The 21,648-nt window shown below is 43.6% G+C and overlaps 1 protein-coding gene across 5 annotated transcripts in view; it reads left to right on the forward strand.

The window, feature by feature from the left end:
- OSMR (oncostatin M receptor) overlaps window positions 1-21,648 on the forward strand; it is a 57,321-nt gene that overhangs the window by 14,349 nt on the left and 21,324 nt on the right. For 3 of the 5 annotated variants that reach the window (XM_067730560.1, XM_067730565.1, XM_067730562.1), the window contains exons 2-5: window positions 1,425-1,510; window positions 9,841-10,013; window positions 15,842-16,013; window positions 20,255-20,530. In XM_067730560.1, the coding sequence (XP_067586661.1) occupies window positions 1,438-1,510; window positions 9,841-10,013; window positions 15,842-16,013; window positions 20,255-20,530 (694 nt within the window). In that variant the 5' untranslated portion in view covers window positions 1,425-1,437. Of the gene's footprint in view, window positions 1-1,424; window positions 1,511-9,840; window positions 10,014-11,956; window positions 12,101-15,841; window positions 16,014-20,254; window positions 20,531-21,648 lie in introns of those variants that run through there. The other 2 variants (XM_067730563.1, XM_067730564.1) reach the window with 2 other exon arrangements.

Raw genomic sequence — 21,648 nt, forward strand, 5'->3', positions numbered from 1 at the left:
GACCAGGATGGGATGGATATTTGAATGAACAGTGAGTGTCAGACACTTCACTGTGCCATTTTCCTTTGCCTCCCCTTTGGTTCTCAGCAGAAGATCTTTTCTCTTGAGTCAGTTTTCCCCCCGCTTTGATATGCAATTGTAATAAGAACCTATCTGAAGTTGCCAGTAGAGACTTCAGTGCGGTATTGATGACCTGTTGCCAAAAATTGAAGTAGTAGAAAGCAGTGCTTAAGGAATCAGGAAGTAAAGCTGTCACTTGAAGACTTGTGCTCCTACGTAAGCAGGTTTGACCACCCCAAAGTAATTGAACGGTTTGGTTTACCCTCTTCCTGTCTTCACTGTCGTCCCCATTTCTTGTAAAATGCCATTTAAAGGAAATAAATGGAGGGTGTGGGCAGTGAAAATGAATGATCTGGTTCATGGAATTTTGAGCTTTTGATGAAGCCCAAGGGGACTAGATGGGGGCAAAAGATGACTTTGAATTTTTCTTTGCTTCTCTCCATGATAAGTCAGAGTTTGAAGTAGAAAAGTGAAATTCAGTACTTCCCCTGACTAAACGTTTCTTATGAAATGAACATATTAGCCTCCTTGAGGCCATCCAGGCTTATTCTGTGTGCCCTCGGATTGTCCAATGGTCTGAGGACCTGATGAGTCAGTGAAGCTCTTTGACCTGTAGTTCACAACCCTATTCTAAGACAAGGAAAACCGGAAATTATCTTGAACAATGAAACTCTGCCTGTCTTCGTCGGTGCCAAGTGCTCATTTCTCTCAGGTGACATTTTAAGGAGGGAGACAGGGCAGAGTGGCGATGACTCCCCCATGAGGAATTCATTCAGATGTAGCTCTTCTGAGACTGTGACCGTTTTTTTAATATTTAACTTTTGTTTCTCTGCTTTATCTTTCTTCACCAACCTTTGCTGGGTTTGAAGACATTGGTGGATCGTTATCTATTGCCACAGACTCAGTGGCACATCTGGGAACAGCTGCTCTGGGCTGGGGCGTGGCCGGCTGCTGGCTGACCGAGGCTGGCCCCTGCTGGAGCCACTCAGGGGCTCCGCTCTGCCTCAGGTTTCTTGTCCTCCTCCTGGGTCTAACAGAATAGCCCAGAAATGCTCTTTTCATGCCAAAGGTGGAAACACAAAAGAGCAAGCAGAAATACATAAAGTCTCTTGAGGCCTAGGCTCCAAGCGGGCATACCATCACTTCTGCCTCATTTACGGGCCAAAGCAAGTCAGATGGAGCAGGGAGATTGCCTCACTGTGGGGCGAGGGGGGACTCCAAATTCACAGTGACGGGGGTATGGACATGAGGGGGAGAGAAGAGCGGGAACCTTAATGCCATCGTCTTCCTCAGTTGGTTCAAAGAAACTTGCTCACAGCTAAAATTAAATAAAATTTCCCTTCTTTGCAATTTATCTTTTTCAGAAAACCAGAACCTATGGCTCTCTTTGCAGTTTTTCAGACAACATTCCTCTTGGCATTGCTGTCCTTGAGAACTTACGAAAGTGAAGGTAAGAAGTGGAAAGAACAGTAAAAAAAAAAAAAAAAAAAAAAATCACCTAGGGGAAAAAAAACAAGGTGACAGGTACTTTGGAGAAAAATCAACAGGTCATTTTTCTTTGAAAATTACTTGAAATTGGTAAGTAGCAGTGATTACCTTAGTCATGAGCTTCCTCATCTTGATGGCTCATTTTAGTAAGCTATACCTTAACCTTGATTTCCCGGTCAGTGGAGTAAACTATGCCTTAACCTTGATTTCCCGGTCAGTGGAGTAAGCTATACCTTAACCTTGATTTCCTGGTCAGTGGAGTAAGCTATACCTTAACCTTGATTTCCTGGTCAGTGGAGTAAGCTATACCTTAACCTTAATTTCCCGGTCAATGGAGTAAGCTATACCTTAACCTTCATTTCCCGGTCAATGGAGTAAGCTATACCTTAACCTTCATTTCCGGGTCAATGGTAACTTGTCAGTGAATCTAATCCCAGAGAATGTCATGATCAATATATGGTCCATGGCCATTGCCAGAGGAGTTCCTTCTAAACTTGCTGGGTAGAGATGGGTTATGTGTCCAGTGTCGGCTGCAAGGTTAGAGCAAGTTGGGCTGTGCCACAACTGCGTTCGTTGAGAGGCTGTTACCTGCAAGATAATATGCTAAGTGCTGAAATGCTGTTTATGGGTAAAGAAATAGTATTTGTCTCTTAGCTACTCGCACAGCGAAGGTATTTGGCCATAAATCAACTTTGTAAATAAAGTCAGTAAGAATTCAACACCATTAAAATGTTTATGTGTATTTTATCACTTTGAGCCAGTTTGAAGACAGATTCAAACTTGAGAGAGTTTCTATGGGTGTATAAAGTTTGTGTTGCCTTTACCTGTATTTTATAAAGCTTTACCTTTTCCTCTTTCTGCATTTATTCTTTGCTGTATACTCCCTTTGTAACAGAGGGTACAGGCATATGCTCTTAGTAATTACTCACACAATTCCTGTCCATGGATTCATGAAAATGATGTTTGCAAGAAATGTCCATAGAAGTTATCCATTTCCCTTGAAACTCTGTGATAAGCTATTTGGAAATAAAAGGAAAATTTTGTTCTGATAAGAGCTCAATTCTCCGTCTGATATTCTTGAGGTCTGGGTTTAGTTTTTTATGAGGTTCAGGGCACATGAGAAGGTGCTACTTTTATGGGTTCTTAAAAATCACAGTTTGATTGTTGGTTTCTTCCATAATCTGGAGCTGAAAGGTGGAAATTAGGAGGACTCCTCTTTTGTAGTATCGATACCCCTCACTCCATCGATCTTACTTGCTAAAATCTAGGCATGACACACTGGGGCTGAGTGGGTGGTCTGTACCATAAGAATGTCTAGGCTCAGTTAGAGCTCCTGATTCCCAGACAGACCCAGGGCCCCAACTCCAGGCTCTCCAGAGAAGCCAGGTGTTTAACCCAGGTGTTTAACCCTAAGCTTTTGGCCCAGCTCACTTCCTTAGTGAAGTCTCCATATCTGATCTGACAACTGTTTACTGTGAGCCTTCTACTTACAAGGGACTCTGCTCTCAGGGCAAGCTCTGTTGCTCACCCTTTCAGCTTCCTTTATTTAGATCCAACTTGCATTTACCTGTTTTTCTCTCCAACAGTCTTTGTTTCTGCTTCCAGCTTTCTCAGCTAAGCATACCCGCTTTGCGAAGTGATCCTGCTTTGTCCTCACCCTAACTGCTTGGATTTCTTGTCTCGATTTCTGCTGCATCTGACCCAGTACCTACTAAATGTCCACTCAAACCACTGGGCTTCTCACTCAATCACTCAGCCAGGCTCAGGCCTGAGACTCCCTTTCAGGTAACCTAGCTTCTCCTGTCCAATGAGACAGAGCCCAGGCTCACTTCCTGTCGGCCCTGGGCTCACTCTCCATCAGCCAGAGATCATGACTAGCATTTGGATGTATTTTCTTCCAGTCTCTTGTGCGCATGTTTGCACAGACAGAGAAAGAGATATAAACGTGTAGGGTTTTTTTTAATAGAGGTAAAATTATACTATATGTACACCGGGAGTATTTATACTATACATACTTTAATAAGTGTATATAGTATAAAGTTTATATATAAAGTATACTTGTTGAAGTATAACTAGTGTAAAGTATACATACTTATTACAGTATATATAGTATAAAGTATATATATTATATGTAATATAAGTATATATACTAGGAAGTTATACTATATATACTTATTAAAGTGTATACAGGTAAATTATTAAACAAGTGAAGTATATATACTTTAATAAGTTTACTTTTGTATATACTTATCAAAATAATTAATACAATATATGACGAGAGTTTTTACCTTTGATGTTAAAAGTTTTTCTAGAAATAACATATTTAATGGCTGCATGGTATCCCATCTTACGAATGGGCCATGGTTTATTTCCTTAAAGAGTGTTGTTGGGACCAGACAGAGAAACAGGTTGGGGAACATAGGAGGACAGTCTGTGACTAGAGCTAGGTCTGTCTGATTCCAAGCCTGCCCTTTTTGGCCACACGCCGGTACAGCGTTATAAATTAAAGAGTTGGGCCAAGAGCCCTGGGTTCTGGTTGGGTTGTGTGGCCTTGGGAAAGTCACTCCCCTTTTCTTAGTTTCAATTTCCTCATCCTCAATTTCCTTTATCTCTCTGACTTTCCCTTGGCATTGCCTGCTATTTCCCAAGGATGTTCTAAATTGCTTTCCACCCAGTTATTTCCGACTGCTGTCTCTCAAGTACCTGAGTCACTCAACACTCACCAAGAGCATGTGTCAATATAAAGAATTCCCCTTTTGTCTAAAGCATCATATGGCAGCCTTCTAGAGCTTCCAGAAGTAAAGTTGATACTTGTAGGTGACTCACTCATTCAGCAACCAGCCACGGAGTGTCTATACCGTAAGAGGTACGTTACGGTCTTGGTTCCAGTGTGCTGAGTAAGACTCAGTTCCACCCGTTTTCAGCTCACAGTCTGTGGAGAGACAAACACAGAACAGGCTATGACAGCACGCTGAGATCAGGGCTCACACGCTGGGTGGGAAAAGCAGCCCTGGGGAGAAGAGAGTGCCAGGAAGGACGAATTATTAGTGAGGCGCTGCTGGTCAGGCAGGCACTTGATATCATGGTGATGCTGGATCTCTGTCATTTGAGATCCGCATCTGCTGCGGGTAAGACGTCATGCCAAGTTCTGGGGACAAGAGTTCGTTCAAAGGTGCATAAGCCTCTGCCTCTGTCCTCCAGGAAATTTGAATCTAGAGTGAGACTGACAGCAACGAACAACCATACAGGCAAGATGAAATGAGGGCTAGGAAAGGTGGGGTGACTCTGCATGCACCCTGCTTCCCTGGTGCTGATGGCTACACGGCTACTAAAACAACCTCCCCCCGTTCCATAAGGGATCTGCCCTTTCATCTCTCCCCATCTCCCTCTAGTTCACTGTATTAGGCTTGGAAGACACAGGTTTAGAGAGAGAATGAATAACAGCTGTTGCCTTTAACTAGAGAATTGAGACATTTTATTCACAAAGGAGATAAAACCTCTAGCCAAATAACAATAGAATATGACCACCATGTTTGGGCTTTGAGCATTCAGGAATTCCAACTTACTTCATTTACCTTTGAGTGAATAGGGCCTGATACATGATTCACTCGGCCCAAACTCGTTAAGAATCAGAATGCCAATTTATTAACTTTCAGTGGGGAATAAAACTGGAAAGATAACTGGGGCTCAGCCTTTTGGTGTAAATTTAGAAGACTAAATTATGCATTCTGCAGTGTCATTGTAGTGAAGTGAACCAGATATCTTAATATTTCTTTTAAAATCTAGCATATTAAGCTCAATATAAAAAAAACCAAACAACCCAATCCAAAAATGGGCAGAAGATCTAAATAGACATTTCTCCAAAGAAGACATACAGATTGCCAACGAACGCACAAAAGGATGCTCAACATCACTAATTATCAGAGAAATGCAAATAAAAACTACAGTGAGGTATCACTTCACACAGGTCAGAATGGCCATCATCAAAAAGTCTACAAACAATAAATGCTGGAGAGGGTGTGGAGAAAAGGGAACCCTCTTGCACTGTTGGTGGGAATGTAAATTGATACTGCCACTATGGAGAACAGTATGGAGGTTCCTTAAAAAACTAAAAATAGAATTACCATATGACCCAGCAATCCCACTACTGGGCATATACCCTGAATTCAAAAAGAGTCATGGACCACAATGTTCACTGCAGCTCTATTTACAATAGCCAGGACATGGAAGCAACCTAAATGTCCATCAATAGATGAATGGATAAAGAAGATGTGGTATATATACACACTGGAATATTACTCAGCCATAAAAAGAAATGAAATTGAGTTATTTGTAGTGAGGTGGATGGACCTAGAGTGTGTCATACAGAGTGAAGTAAGTCAGAAAGAGAAAAACAAATACCATATGCTAACACATATATATGGAATCTATAAAAAAGGTTCTGAAGAACCTAGGGGCAGGACAGGAATAAAGACGCAAAGGTAGAGAATGGACTTGAGGACACAGGGAGGGGGAAGGGTAAGCTGGGACGAAGTGAGAAAGTAGCATGGACATATATACACTACCAAATGTAAAATAGATAGCTAGTGGGAAGCAGCGCATAGCACAGGGAGATCAGCTTGGTGCTTTGTGACCACCTAGAGGGGTGGGATAGGGAGGGTGGGAGGGAGACGCAAGAGGGAGGGGCTATGGAGATATATGTATACATGTAGCTGATTCACTTTGTTATACAGCAGAAACTAACTCACCATTGTAAAGCAATTATACTCCAATAAAGATGTTAAAAAAAAATCTAGGGCTTCTCTGGTGGCGCAGTGGTTGAGAGTCTGCCTGCCGATGCAGGGGACACGGGTTCATGCCCCAGTCCGGGAAGATCCCACATGCCGCGGAGCGGCTGGGCCCGTGAGCCATGGCCGCTGAGCCTGCGCGTCCGGAGCCTGTGCTCCGCAACGGGAGAGGCCACAACAGTGAGAGGCCCGTGTACCGCAAAAAAAAAAAAAAAAATCTAGCATATTATATGGTTCTGAAAGTAATACGTGTTTTCTAAAGAACATTTGCAAAGTACAGAAAAGCATGAAAAAGAAAGTTAAAATCACTCAAACTCACCATCCAGAAATGACTGTTAACATTTTAGTTTTACTTCTCTTTATAGCTTTTTAAAAATAATATAAGTACTTTAAAAAATATAAAATGGAGTGCATAGTTCAATATGATTTTTTTAAGTGTATGGAAAAAAGTCAAGCAAAACATACATGATTTGAACTTGGCAATGGAGTGAGAGTGGAGTTGGTAGGATGCTGGGGATTCAATTTCTGTATTATTTGAACATTTTTATCATGATCATGTATATTTTAAAAATAATTTTTATTGAGGTGAAATTCATGTAACAAAATTAATCAGTTTATGGTTAAAGTGGACAAATCAGTGACATTTAGTACATTGAATATGTTTTGCAATTACCACCTCTATATAGTTCCAAAACGTTTTTATTATCCCCAAAGGAAAGCCTGTAATCATTAAGCAATTATCCCCTATTCCTCCCTCCCTCAGCCCCTGGCAACTACCAGTCTGCTTTATCTCTCTATGGATTTATCTATTCTGAATATTTCTTATGAACTGAATCATACTATGTATATGAGACCTTTTATATCCGGCTTCTTTCACTTAGTGTAATGTTTTCAAGGTTTGCCTAATTTGTAGCATCATTCCTTATTCCGTCGAATGGATATACCACACTTTGTTCATCCAGTCATCTGCTGATGGACATTTGGGTTGTTGCCACCGTTTGGCTATTGTGAATAGTGCTGCTACAAACATTTGTGTACGAGTATTTGAGTCTCTACTTTCAATTCTTTGGAATATATACCTAGGAATGGAATTGTTGGGTCATATGGTGATTTTAACTCTTTGAGGAACTTCCAAAATGTTTTCTACGGTGCTAAAGCCATTTTACGTCCCCACCAGCAATGTACAAAGGTTCTAATTTCTCAATATCCTCACAATGCTTATTTCCATTTTTAAAATTATAGCCATCCTGTGAGTGTAAGATAGTATCTCATTATGGTTTTGATTTGCGTTTCCTTAATGACTAATGATGTTGAGCATCTTTTCATGTGCTTTTTCATCATTTGTACATCTTCTTTGGAGAAATGCCCATTCAAGTCATTTGCCCATTTTTTAAACTGAGTTGTTTGTCTTTTAGTTGTTGAGTTGTAAGAGTTCTTTATATATTCTGGATGCTAGATAAGTGATTTGCAAATATTTTCTCCCATTCTTAGTTTGTTTTTCTCTTTCTTGACAAGGTCCTTTGATGCACAAAAGTTTTACATTTTGATGGAGTTCAATTTATCTATTTTTTTCTTTTTTGGCTCATGCTTTCCTGTCATATCTAAGGACCCACTGCCAACTCCAAGGTCATGGGAGTCCATACTGAGATTTTAATTGGTGCTCTAGCCATCCCCAGCACTGCATTTACAAAATATTACAAAGGATGGGTATATTTTTGGGAAGATAGTCATTGATGGCTGATAACTTGGGTTTTATGGACACTCTTGTTAACCTAACTTCCATAGAATGAATTTTCTGAGATTTTTTAAAATAAATTCTGAGGCTAATGCTTTACTTGGATAGTGAACCCGTCTACCATGTGGACCATTCACATGAAAAGCTTCATGCTTATATCTACCAGGAATGCTTCTCAGCTTATCTGGCTGGGTCCAGAGCCCCGTCCTTTTCATCTGTATCCTGAGTTTGGCAGGACATGGTGGGAGCCATGCAGCATACTTCTCAGACATTCCATTCCACGTGACCTTTGACTGGGCAGGATGCTCCTGCCTTAACAGTTGGCGGGCAGTGCAATAAAGGGGAGCAAGGTTTTGGTATTAGAGAGATCTATACTTAAATCCCATATAGCTTTGTGTAAATCATTTAAGCTTAGTGAACTTTAGTTTCCCCATCTATAAAAAATTACTGTCTGAGTTTTACAGTGGGCATTACACGAGACAACGTGTGTGAAGCACCTAGCACTGTGCCTGGTAAAGAGCACGTGTTCAATCTCGTTGTCGCTGTTATTTTTACCTCTCTGTGGGAAAAACAGCACATGTAGAATGGCAGTTTTGGAACTTTTTTTTCCAGTATTAGAGATTCTTTCCATTTTTATTCTCAAAAGAACATACTCTCTTGCCTTTTGAACTAGGTGCCAGAGGGTCTCAGATCACTAGGGGAAACCCCCAAAGAACTAGAAAAATGGATGCTGAAAAGATGGAATGTGCTCCACCATGGACCGTCAATTATCAGTTATTTTTTCCTCTACAGTCTTAATCTTTTCAGTACCTTTGCACCATTCCCAGTTCACTTTAGACTCCCTCAGAAGGGAGTGAAACCAGTTGATTCGGCAATACACAATTCCTTTTGAATCTGTACAGCATTTCCTCTGCTTATGTAAAAAGTGGTGCTTTGTTCTTCTCCAGGAATTAGCAGCGATCTCACTCCATCAGGCCCCATCCTCTCTCTGGGCTGTTTCCTAGCTCACTGACCTCAGCAAATCTGTTTCGTGTTTGAATCTCTACTCTTCGACAGACTCTATCACACCACTAAATATTCTAAACTTGCAATGACTCATTACTTCTTACGAGTCTGTTGTGTCTCTCCAGCTAGGTTCCTTCCTTGAGCTAGAAACCTTGTCACAATTATTTTACTTCACACTAAGTGCCTAGTCTCATCCGAAGAGTCCAGTGAATTCTTGCCAGAGGTGTTTTAAGTTCAGTGCGTTGAGATTTAAGCAATAATATCTAGAGATGGAACTTGCTGTCACTTTATAGCTACTTAATAAACTATGAAATATTGACTTCCAAAAAGAAAACTCTCATTTTAGATGTCCTCTTATAGCAGATTTATAGCAAAAAGTCCTCTTTCTTTATTTATAGCAAAAAGTCCTCTTGAAATGAAATTTATAGCAAAATGTCCTCTTTCTTTATTCAACCTTATTACAAATTTCTGAACCATTTAGATTGTTCACTAGAGCATCCTTTTGTCTTGTGAAACTGTTTATCAATTTATTAATTTGCTGTGTATCATTGAGCAAGTCATTTCATTCATCTAGGTCTTAATTTCTTTATCTGCTGAGTGATTTCTGAATTCCCTCCAGGTTTTCAAAGTGTCTAATTCTAGAATGTATATGTGAGCAATAATTTCTCCAGCTAAACAATGATGATATTGAACAGTTTAATTATCTGTGACTATTCAATCATACTCCTATTAAATGTTATTTCATATCTTGTTTTGGCCTTTCAGTCTTATCTGAACCTTTACCATTAACTCCTGAATCGCTGGAAGTTTCTGTCAATTCTACGTGTCAGTGTTTGCATTTACAATGGACTGTCCACAGCCTCGCTTATCATCAGGAATTGAAAATGGTTTTTCAGATACAGATCAGTAGATTTAAAACATCCAATGTCATCCGGGTGGTAAGTATTTTTCTTTTTGGCTCAATATTTAAAAAATCCTTTTCTGACACTGTGTTTTATCTTTTATAACATCCCCCCAAATCCCAATATGGAAATATTTGGGCAACTCAGAATACTTGTCCTAAATAATCACATTTCTGTGTTTTTAGTTAAGAGGGTCCCGGACAGGGCTTCCCTGGTGGTTCAGTGGTTGAGAGTCTGCCTGCCGATGCAGGGGACACGGGTTCGTGCCCCGGTCCGGGAAGATCCCACATGCCGCGGAGGTGGCTGGCCCCGTGAGCCATGGCCGCTGAGCCTGTGCGTCTGGAGCCTGTGCTCCACAAAGGGAGAGGCCACAACAGTGAGAGGCCCGCGTACAGCAAAAAAAAAAAAGAGGGTCCCGGACAAAGTAACATGACAATTTTAGTTTGGTAGGTTGGATGGGCTGTGCTACGAATCAGATCATTCTCTCACTTCTGCTCTGTTCCCTGTGGAAGCTGTTGGGGTCTGTCCTTGTGAATACTGGATTCCAAAAATCCATGAAGGTCAATCACCTTATTCCTCTTCCTTCTTCCTTCCCTGTCCACCAGAGATCTTCCTAAATCAGATGTAAGAGTTTGGCAACATTTTTCATGCCACTATGGCTCGCAGGCAGTTTCTTTACTAATGCTATGCTGAGATGCAAGGAATAAACCATTCTAGCATTTTCTGCCCTAATCAGCGAAGAGGTTCTCCATGGGCCATGTTGGAGAGTAACTTACAGTGTCTTTTGTTGCCTCATATGTGGCTTTTTCTACCACAAATTAAATTAAGGAAGTCCTGAATTTCACACACCTTTTGCCTTTGAATTATTTGGGATCGATTTTTCACTTGTCCGGTTTAAATCATGGTGGTGTCTGTTTTGCCTGGTGCTTCCCCATCTAGTGCATTGGGGCACTTTGGTAGTTGATTTATTTATTTTTCCTAACATCTATATTGGAGTATAATTGCTTTACAAACTTTGGTAGTTTCTTTCAATTACCATTTATGGTGCAGGGAACCTTAATAATCTGTGCCCACATCGTGATCATTTATTAGCATGGGATGTTGAAGGACAGTGAAATATTTTCCCACTGAAGGGAACAGAGAATTTGCGTTGGAGGGAAGGGCAGCACAGGGCTGTGTCATTACTGGGGACCTCCATTTGCTAGTGGACGGCCACTCTCCTCTCAGGTGCTGGAGGCGTGAGTACAGGGAGCCAGGTGGTTAGTTCCTTTAGCGAAGCATAAAGGCTACTAGCTTTAAAGGCTCCAGTTACTTTCCTTATCCATCACTGCATTTGAGATCTGAGTGAGTGGCCTAATTTAAATATCATTCTGACTGTTGATTTAGGATTGATACCAGGTCTAGAATTCCGCCCCTCAAAGGGCAGCTTCCCACCATGAGAGTTGTTCGGTGTTGGGTTTTTTTTTTTTTTTGAGGCCAAACTTAGTTTATTTGGGGTTTGTTAGTTCTGCAGGCCAGGAGACACAGATCCAAGAAGCACTTGCATTGTGTTCCCTGGTGTTCTGACTTTAAACAACAGCAATGCTTATGTACAGCTGTTCCCTCCCCACCACCAGCCCATCTTCCCACCATCCCCCTCATGCTAATAATTTTTGTATTTTCCTGTTTTTTGTATTGTTGATGGATACACTGGTTGTTGATTTGGACCCAGTACAACATCGAGCAGAGGTCATATTGAGGCTAAGAATTATCTAAGGAAAAGAAATTTGAGAGAAGAGCTGGAGGAATTCGTGGAAAACTAGCACTTAACACCATTAGCGAAAGTAACATTAACTATAGACCAAGCTGACCCCATTCTTTATTTTTCTAAAAGACAGTTCTTTCTGCTTTCATAGTAGAGAAAATAACAATAGCAACATGTGAACAGACAGTTGTTCGTATCTGTTTACACCTTTGATTCAGGTAGTTCTCTTTTCAAGGTAAAGCCGCTGGTGAAACCTCCTTGTGTAACCTACCAAGGCTGGAGATGTTTGAGGGTAGAGTTTTGCCTTGTCGGTTATACGGTCCCCATAACACCCAGTCCAGCCTGATCCCAACAGAGGAGAAAACTAAGGCACAGAGAGGTTTGTGGTGCTGCTTTTTTTTTTTCTTCTTCTTTTTCCTGTCATTTATTCATTTGACAAAAGATGATCATACCTGCCTATGCCAGATGTCAGGAACAGGAAAAGAAAAAACACCTTTGACCTTGAATTGTTTACGGCACAGTTGAGAAAGTCCAGGACACACAGAACAACGCTAAGAGGACAATTTAAGAAAAACTGAGACGGCCTCACCCTGACCGTGTCCACACAGAGCTCTCCCTTTTCCTGCTGGGGTTGGGTGGTGGAGGACCTGCCGCACCCAGAGGAGGGAACTGCCCTTCTCAAGGCAGCTCTGTTTCTGGCTGGAGCCCCGGGCCCCCCACAGGGGTGACAGCCACATGCAGTCTTCCCAGGTCATCAGTCTCCACGTGTCCCAGAACAGACGATGCCAAGAGAAGCCCTTGTCTGAACCTCTCAGGCCTGAAATCAAGCACAGACATAAGGTCCCCCTCCAGTTAAGGGTCAGACAAAGCAGCTGAGAGAGGTCGCTTCCATCTGGACCGTGATCTCCCTTTCATAGGAAGGTCCCTGTAAGGCACCCTCACTCATGCCTCGGACTGTTTTGTTCCCAAACAAGCCACAGGAAAAGCATGTTGACCGAGGCTGTCACAGCTGGAACAGGGACTCTGAGCTGCCTCCTGGCCGGCACTGGCCACTCAGGCTGCACTACGTGCTCTCACCCTGGCTAGGGTTCTGCCCGCAGCCTCTCCAGCCCCTTGCTTTATGGTTCCATCAATGGCAGGAGAAGGCAGAGTAGAGTAGCAACTCAAGCCTGGAAGGAGGCTTGGAGCGTGAGTCAGTGAGGGATGAGCTCACTTCTCAGGAATGAATCAGTGATCTCAGTTGGACTGCTGTGGAAATGCCAGTTTTTTGTAACATACTAATGTCTGCCAGGGCCCAATTAAACTTGCCACTTGGATGAATGAAAACAGCCCAGACACAGTCATCACATTTTTAAAAGTTGCTGAATTGATGCATTCAGCGAAAAGTTTTATCTCCTCCACAACGGGCCTATAAAGACCACAAAGCACAACTTGTGGTTGGACAGAATCCACACAGAGGGTGTCTGGGAAAAGCAGAGCTCACTGCATAGTAACGAACGGAGGAAATCCTTCAGCACAGACTGTGGGCTCAGGTCCAGGCATTGTTCCAGGCATGGGGCTGTGAGTGCTGAGCAAAAATAAGGAGATGATCCCACAATGCAGAGTATCCTAGGCGTGAGGAGTGCAGGTCGCTGGCACGGGGCTGTGGGGTGAGATTAGGCCTGACCTTCTCCAGCACCTTGGAGGAAGGGCAGTTGGAGCCAAAATAGGAAAGAAGATTAAAAGCTAATTTAGCATGGAGGGTGAGGAGGAATGTCCCAGGAAGATCCAGCTGGGGTGAGCAGAGGTCCTGAGTGAAAGGGGCTGGGAGCTTTCAGGCCTGAAAGCGCGGGGCATGTGGGGCGGGCAGGACAGGGCTAGACCACACACACACCCAGGGTCATGCCCAGATGCTGTTTTATATGCAGGGAGCGGTGAGAAGCGGAGTGATGAGCTCTGATTGGAAGTCTTAAGGAAAGCTCACTGCGGCCACACAGTGGAGAGAAGTTGGGAGAACTGGAGGAGGTGAAGTGTGACCAGTTGGAATGGAAGCGAGCAGTGGGGTCGGTCCAGAGGAGAGGGGCCTGGAGTGGGTGGTGACCGTGGTGACAAGAGAAGTGGCCGAATTCCCAAGAGATGGGGGAGGCAAAATCCAGCCGGCGGCTTGTTGACATTACAGCGAGGTCACCAGGACGACAGAGTTCCTTTTATTTATTTATTTTGGTGTTGGTTCTTAAATAATAATTAAGAAAAGGTACCTGTGATCGCTCGTATTAAATAGGAAAAGTTGCATGGATCAGGACCACAGAACTTGTAGTTAAAAATGTATGTTTTGGGGCTTCCCTGGTGGTGCAATGGTTGGGAGTCCGCCTGCCGATGCAGGGGACACGGGTTCGTGCCCCGGTCCGGGAAGATCCCACATGCCGCGGAGTGGCTGGGCCCGTGAGCCATGGCCGCTGAGCCTGCGCATCCGGAGCCTGTGCTCCGCAACGGGAGAGGCCGCAACGGTGAGAGGCCCACGTACTGCAAAAAAAAAAAAAAAAAAAAAAAAAAAAAAAAAAAAATGTATGTTTTGTAATCTAGGGTTAAAGGAATACGATAAACCGAAATAATATAAATGTTTTACAAATGGGAGTTCTGCTTAGCGTGAGAAAGGACGTGCACGACTAGAGGCCTTTCAGGTGGACGAAGTGCTTCTCCTTCCGGGGCTGTGTTTGGCTCGGCCAAGGCCGCTGTTTAAGGTTGGCGGCCTGGGGAGGGGAAGGCACAGGTGGAGGAAGGCCTCCGAGTCTGGTTGCGTGTGACGTGTGTGCCGCCCCCCTCGTCTTCACCGTAGGACTTAACATTGGCCCTTAGAAAAATGGATGCAGACTCAGTTTTCCCCAGGAAGGGCAAGATTTTTGTTGTCCCTGTCTCCCAGCTGTGGGTGCAGAAAGCAGGCGTCCTGGAGGGGCCCACTGAAAGCATGGGTGCCTGGAGCTGTGGTCCACGAAGAAGAATGAAGCCCAGTCCCCGCTTTCTGGGTGCCCTACTTGAGTCAGAGGCATAACCACAGATGAAATGCCACCAACTACCCCCAGTATGCAGGGGAGCTCGGGCAGAGGTGGGGATGGGAGGAAACCAGAGGAGAGAGCAAGAAAGACTTCATGAAGAAGATGGGGTATAATAGGGGCTTGAAGGTTGGGACTAATTCCCAATTCAGAGGGAGAGTTGGGGACGCGAAACCCGGAACGCCGCGTGAGCAAGTACTGTGGAGTAAAGCATACAGCTCTTCCCGAAGTGTGGGGCGGCCCACTGTGTCTGGAGACAGGAGTCCTGCAAGGGAGAGGCAGTTGGAGTCATACTGTAAATGGCCTTGGACGACAGGGTCAGGTGTAGAAGGAGCTGTTGAAGTATATTGCGTTAAAGAATGAAAATACCACTGTCTAAGAAAGATTAAGACTAAACGCTGTGCGGGAAAAGCAAATTACAGTACAACTTGGACAAGGTTCCCAAGAGCACAGTGTAGGGCGTTCCCATGAGATTGACATCTCCGGGGACTAAAGATTCTGAAGGTTGGAGCTCAAGGGAGGGGCGATGGTCCATGTGGCCACCGTATCTGAAAAGACAGGAGACAAAAACCAAAGCAATCATTGGGAGCCATCTGTTGACGTCTGGGAGACAGTGGAATTCCTGGGAACCATGAAGGACTGCCAGCTCTACTGAGATTGGGCCAACTTGATCTGATGAATATTAGAAAATTCTCATCAATCTTGCTTATTTTTAAAAGGGTGCCTCAATTAATTCTCTAGTGTGCAAGAATCTTCTTAGCACGCTCTTGTGACCAGCACTGTGTGCATACCTTCTTTCTCTGATCTTTTCCCCCAAGACTCCAGTAGCTTCTGTTTTCTCTCTCACTTGAGCCCTCTGGAATTGGAGGCCCAGAGGGGTTGGGAGCCAAGTTTTCGAAAGGCAGGAGGCCAAGGCTGGTTCTTTGCTGGGCCGTCAGAGCTCGGAAGCTGGCTGGCTGAGAACAGACTGCATTTGTCCATATCCTGGAGTTACAGTGGACTCTTAGGTGTGTGCTTTGGGCTAAGTCCAGCCAAGCCATTTCCCGGGACCACACGGCTATATGTTTCCAAGTTTTTCTCTTTATTTCTAGGAGAACTACAGCACCACTGTGAAGCGGGACCAAGTCCTGCATTGGAGCTGGGAATCCGAGCTCCCTCTGGAATGTGCGGCACACTTTATAAGAATGAGGAGTATGGTGGATGACGCCAGGATTCCCAAGCCAGGGTTCTGGAGCAACTGGAGTTCATGGGAGGAAGCAGATGGTGAGAAGTGAGGTGATAAAAGAGTGCAGGGGTTTACTGTCTAATATTTCTCGGGGACCAGTAGTCAAATAGTGGAAGTCCCTGTTGAGAAACTCTGGGTAGACACCAGCATTATTTTTCTTTGGGTCCTGTTGGGTCTAAAAAGCATAGGTGTGAAACTTGCCACCAGGAGACAGAGGTCTAAGGACTTTCCCTCTGAATTTATTCATTGAGGTAATGATGCAAACTCAGACAATTTAGTATTCATTTTCCATAGGTGTGAAGTGTGTATATTATAGAATGCTAAGTGAACAAAACAGGACATAAATTGTACATATGTTTTTACTAGGACAACACAAAATGTGTATTCATCTAGAGCAGAACTTGGGAAGCTTTTTCTGTCAAGGGCAAGATAGGAAATACTTTGGGTTTTACAACCCTACATTCTCTATTGTGACTATTCAACTCTGCCGTGGTAGCGTGGGAGCAGTCATAGGCAGAGTGTAAATAAATGAGTGGTTGTGTTCCAATAAAACTTTATTTACAAAAACAGATGGTGTCTGGAATTGGCCCATGGGCCATAGCTTGTCAACCCCGAATGTAGAGACAAGGGAGGGAAATATGGAAAACTGGAAGCAGTTCTTCATTTGAGATCATGGATAATTATGAGAGAGATCATGGATAATTATGTTTAATTATTAAAATATCTCTTAATTTTGATTATTTTGTTATTAAAATTTAGCATTTTGCACAATTTCTTCAAATGCTTCAGCTAAGCTATAGGTTAGTTGTAAAGCACCGGCATTTGGTGCTCTCAACTATATACGTTGACAGATTATCTGAAATTCCTGTCAAGAGAACCATCCTTAGCTAAGTGTTTATGCAAATGTATTCATTCAAACTGATAGCATGTTAACTCACGAGAGGCCCAATGATTAATTTAATACTAATAATAGAATCAAATCTGCATTCTAGTCACTGCTTTCAGCACTATATGTATTAATTTCATCTTCACATCAGCCCTATGAAATACATATAATTCTTATTCCTACTTCACAGATGAGGAGACTGAGGGGCAGATAGCTTTAAAAAAATCCCATGCAGGGCTTCCCTGGTGGTGCAGTTGTTGAGAGTCCGCCTGCCGGTGCAGGGGACGCGGGTTCCTGCCCCGGTCCAGGAGGATCCCGCGTGCCACGGAGCGGCTGGGCCCGTGGGCCGTGGCCGCTGGGCCTGCGCGTCCGGAGCCTGTGCTCTGCGGCGGGAGGGGCCACGGCAGTGAGAGGCCCGCGTACCAAAAAAAAAAAAAAAAAAAAAAAAATCCCATGCGGGGTCATCAGGCCACGAAGTGGTAGAGCCAGAATTCTAACCTGGACAATCTGGCTCCAGAGGCCATTCTCTTAACCATCACATCCTATTGCTGAGAGACACACTTAACAGAAAAAATAGAGATTAAAAAGGTAGCAATAGAGAAAGAAAGAACAACATTATCAACAACTTTCATACAGTGGACTAGGTTTATCAAAACTATAACTTCCAAACTAACTCAAGAATTGATAGAAAAGCTGATTATTCCTTAAAAAAATTTTTTTTATTGAAGTATAGTTGATTTACAATATCCTGTAAGTTTTCGGTGTACAGCACAGTGATTCAGTTATACATTTTTTTTCAGATTTTTTTCCCTTATAGGTTATTACATAATATTGAGTATATAGTTCCCTGTGCTATACAGTAGGTCCTTGTTGGTTATCTATTTTATACATAATACTGTTTATATGTGAATTCCAAACTCCTAATTTATCCCTTCCCCCCCACCCTCCTTTCCCCTTTGGTAATCATAAGTTTTTTTTTTTTCTGTATCTGTGGGTCTCTTTCTGTTTTGGAAATAAGTTCATTTGTGTCTTTTTTTTTTTCTTTTAGATTCCACATATATGTGCTATCATATGTTATTTGTCTTTCCCTGTCTGGCTTACTTCACTCAGTATGATAATCTCTAGGTCCATCCATGTTGCTACAAATGGCATTATTTCATTCTTTTTTTATGGCTGAGTACTATTCCATTGCATATATGTATCACATCTTCTTTATCCATTTATCTGTCAATGGACTTTTAGGTTACTTCCACGTCCTGGCTATTGTAAATAGTGCTGCAATGAACATTGGAGTGCATGTATCTCAAATTATGGTTTTCTCTGGATATATGCCCAGGAGGGGGATTGTAGGATCATATGGTAGCTCTATTTTTAGTTTTTTAAGGAACTTCCATACTGTTCTCCATAGTGGCTACACCAATTTACATTCCCACCAACAATGTAGGAACGTTCCTATTTCTCCACACCCTCTCCAGCATTTATTGTTTGTAGACTTTTTGATGATGGCCATTCTGACCAGTGTGAGGTGATACCTCATTGTCATTTTGATTTGCATTTCTAAAATGATTAGTGATTTTGAGCATTTTTTCATGTGCTTTTTGGGCCATCTGTATGTCTTCTTTGGAGAAATGTCTATTTAGGTCTTCTGTCCATTTTTTGATTGGGTTGTTTGTTTTTTTTGATATTGAGCTGCATGAACTGTTTGTATATTTTAGAAATTAATCCCTTGTTGGTTGTTTCATTTGCAAATATTTTCTCCCATTATGAGGGCTGTTTTTTCATTTTGTTTATGGTTTCCTTTGCTGTGCAAAAGCTTTTAACTTTAATTAGGTACCACTTGTTTATTTTTGTTTTTATTTTCATTACTCTAGGAGTGAAACCAAAAAAGATAGTGCTGTGATTTATGTCAAAGTGTGTCTTGCCTATGTTTCCCTCTAGGAGTTTTATAGTATCTGGTCTCACATTTAGGTCTTTAATGCATTTTGAGCTTATTTTTGTGTATGGTGTTAGAGAATGTTCTAATTTCATTTTCTTACCTGTAGCTCTCCAGTTTTCCCAGCACCATTTATTGAAGAGACTGTCTTTTCTCTGTTGTATATTCTTGCCTCCTTTGTCACAGAATAAGTGAGCATAGGTGTGGGTTTATCTCTGGGCTTTCTATCCCTTTCCATTGATCTATATTTCTGTTTTTTGTGCCAGTACCATACTATTTTGATGACTGTAGCTTTGTAGTACAGTCTGAAGTCAGGGAGCCTGATTCCTGCAGCTCCATTTTTCTTTCTCAAGACTGCTTTGGCTATTTGGGGTCTTTCGTGTTTCCATACAAATTTTTTATTCTAGTTCTATGAAAAATGTCATTCGTAATTTGATAGGGATTGTAGATTACCTTGGGTAGTATAGTCACTTTGACAATATTGATTCTTCCAATCCAAGACAGGATATATCTTTCCATCTTTTCATGTTCTTCTTTGATTTATTTCAAGGCTGATTATTCCTAATCCCCAAAACACTGATTCTCAACCATGGCTGCACATAGAATCACCTGGGGACCTTAAAACAAAATCCCACACCCAGGCCACTGCACTTGGGTGACCTTAGTGATGGCAATTTTAGAGCCCTGGTGGGCCAGCAGCCAGACTGCAGGGGCCTAGGTGAGCAGGGGGTGATTGACAGCTGAGCGATGGGCACAGGCAGGTCCTGGGGGAGGCTGACTGTGGAGGAGCGGGTGGAGAGGAGGCTGGAGGGAGGCATGGAGGACGGTGAGTTTGCCTAAAATGGCAGAGACCTGAGGATTCTTATGTGCTGATGGGCCACACAGACGGAAGATGGAAATGAAAGGAGCTCTTTGGGTGAATGGCATCTGAGAAGGTGGAAGAGGAGTGATCTACAGGACAGTTTAGAGATTATGAGGGACACGTGGCTTGGGAGCTGGGCAGACCTGGTGGGTGTGAATGTGGCTTTGCCACTTGCTGGGTGAGTGAACTTGGGCTCAGTCCTGCCCACCCCATGGCTGTAAGGTGGTAAGGATGACAAGAGAGAAGATACATAAGCACTTAACACAGGGCCTCCCACGTGGCTGGGATTAGTACAAAGCAGCTACTGCTGTCCTGATAACCTATAAGCAGGAATGACAGGATCATCCGCAGAGCGGCAGTCACGGTGCCGTCTCCATAGTAAGAACGAGAGCAGTGGTATGATCGCGGCAGTAGGAGGGATGGTACAGAGGATGGTTTTGCACACACCAAAGTTTATAGATCTGCTGTAGAAATTTTAGCTTCCTGTTTTCTCCAGGAGGCAGAAAAAGCTAAAGCTATCTGTTGAGAGTGAGGCAGGAGGGGGCTGGTTTGACTTTTGTGTCCAAGTCTAACTGAGCTGTCTTCTTTTATCTTGCAGCACAGAATTTGCTTGGACATGATCCATTGTTTGTCTTCCCTAAAGATAAGCTGGTGGAAGAAGGCTCCAACGTCACCATTTGTTACGTTTCTAGGATCCACCAGGACAACATATCCTGTTATTTGGAAGGTGTACAGATATATGGAGAACAGCTTGATCGAAGCGTGTCTGCGTTCGAGTTGAAGAACGTGTCTTTTATTAGGGAAAAAGGGACAAATGTCTTCTGTAAGGTGGACCAGGGAGGAGTTTTGGGAGGCATCGTTCTCTTTGTCTCAAGTGAGTGTCCACATCTCTGTGCCCCCCTCCCATTTCCTGTGGAATAGATCAAATTTCCTTTCCCAGAAGACAAGGAAACGTTTCCACTCGTGGCCTCAATTTTCTTTTGTTTCCCAAGTCTTCTAGGAGAGACTCTGGCAAAGACAGTCTGAAGCAATCCTTGTCGGATTTCCTGTTGTTTTCTTGAGTTTACTGACAGTTTTATTCCTAGGAAGCAAGAGCGTTCGGGAGAAAGTTCAGGTCATGACCTGGACCACTGGGACGATGTCCTGCTTTGCGTTAGCCATGCTGGAATGGCTGTAGGCTGGGAGAGGGAGGAGAGGGGCTGCAGGCTGGATGGCCCTAGAGAGGCAGCCGAGGTGGTGGCCGGAAGACCCAGGTTTGGCTCTTCTTGCCACGGCTGGGAGTGCCTTCTCGGCCAAGTTTCCCAGCCTCTTCAGCTCAGTGTTCTCCTTTGTGAATGGACCCAGTAATGGCTGTTGTGAGGGTTACTGCATACGGCCAGGGCCCTGCCCCGGTATGGTGGCTGCACGCAGTAGGACTTCTGCAGATGAGGCCGCTGCTGTTCTTAACTGGGTGCAGAGGTGTCAGGTACCTCCATGGGTGATGGCGAGGGGAGAGAAGGCAGCGTTTCACTTTCCCTGTAGGTCCCAGTGTGCTCACTCAGTGGCCTCCCTTCCCCTGCACAGTGGGGCGGTATCTGCAACTCCTCCCTCCCTGCTTCCCCTGCCAAAGGCTGTTTCTGATCTCCCAGACGCTTGGTCACCTGTGCCTCTTGGCGTGGCCTCCGAGAACTGCGGTGCCTCGGGGACTTGGCGGTGCTGCCCGTACATTTCTTGGAACTCTCAGCCTCCAGCTGCTGAGTTTAGCGGGGTCCCCAGATCTGGCTTCCCGGCATCCCAAGCACAGCCCAGGTTCCCAGTAAGCCAGGGCATCTACAGTGAAACACCAAGCAACGCTGACCCCATTCATTCATTGTTCTGTTCACTCTGTCTGCATGTAGCAGTACTGTTGAATGCTGCTAGCAGGCACTGGGGTTACAACTTTCATCAGGCAGACAGAGTGCAGACCACATGCAGTACACGTCTGCCATCCTCGGTGATACCCCAGCAAAGCAC

The sequence above is a fragment of the Pseudorca crassidens genome, chromosome 3 (assembly GCF_039906515.1).
Source record: "Pseudorca crassidens isolate mPseCra1 chromosome 3, mPseCra1.hap1, whole genome shotgun sequence".
NCBI classification, from domain to species: Eukaryota; Metazoa; Chordata; class Mammalia; order Artiodactyla; family Delphinidae; genus Pseudorca; species Pseudorca crassidens.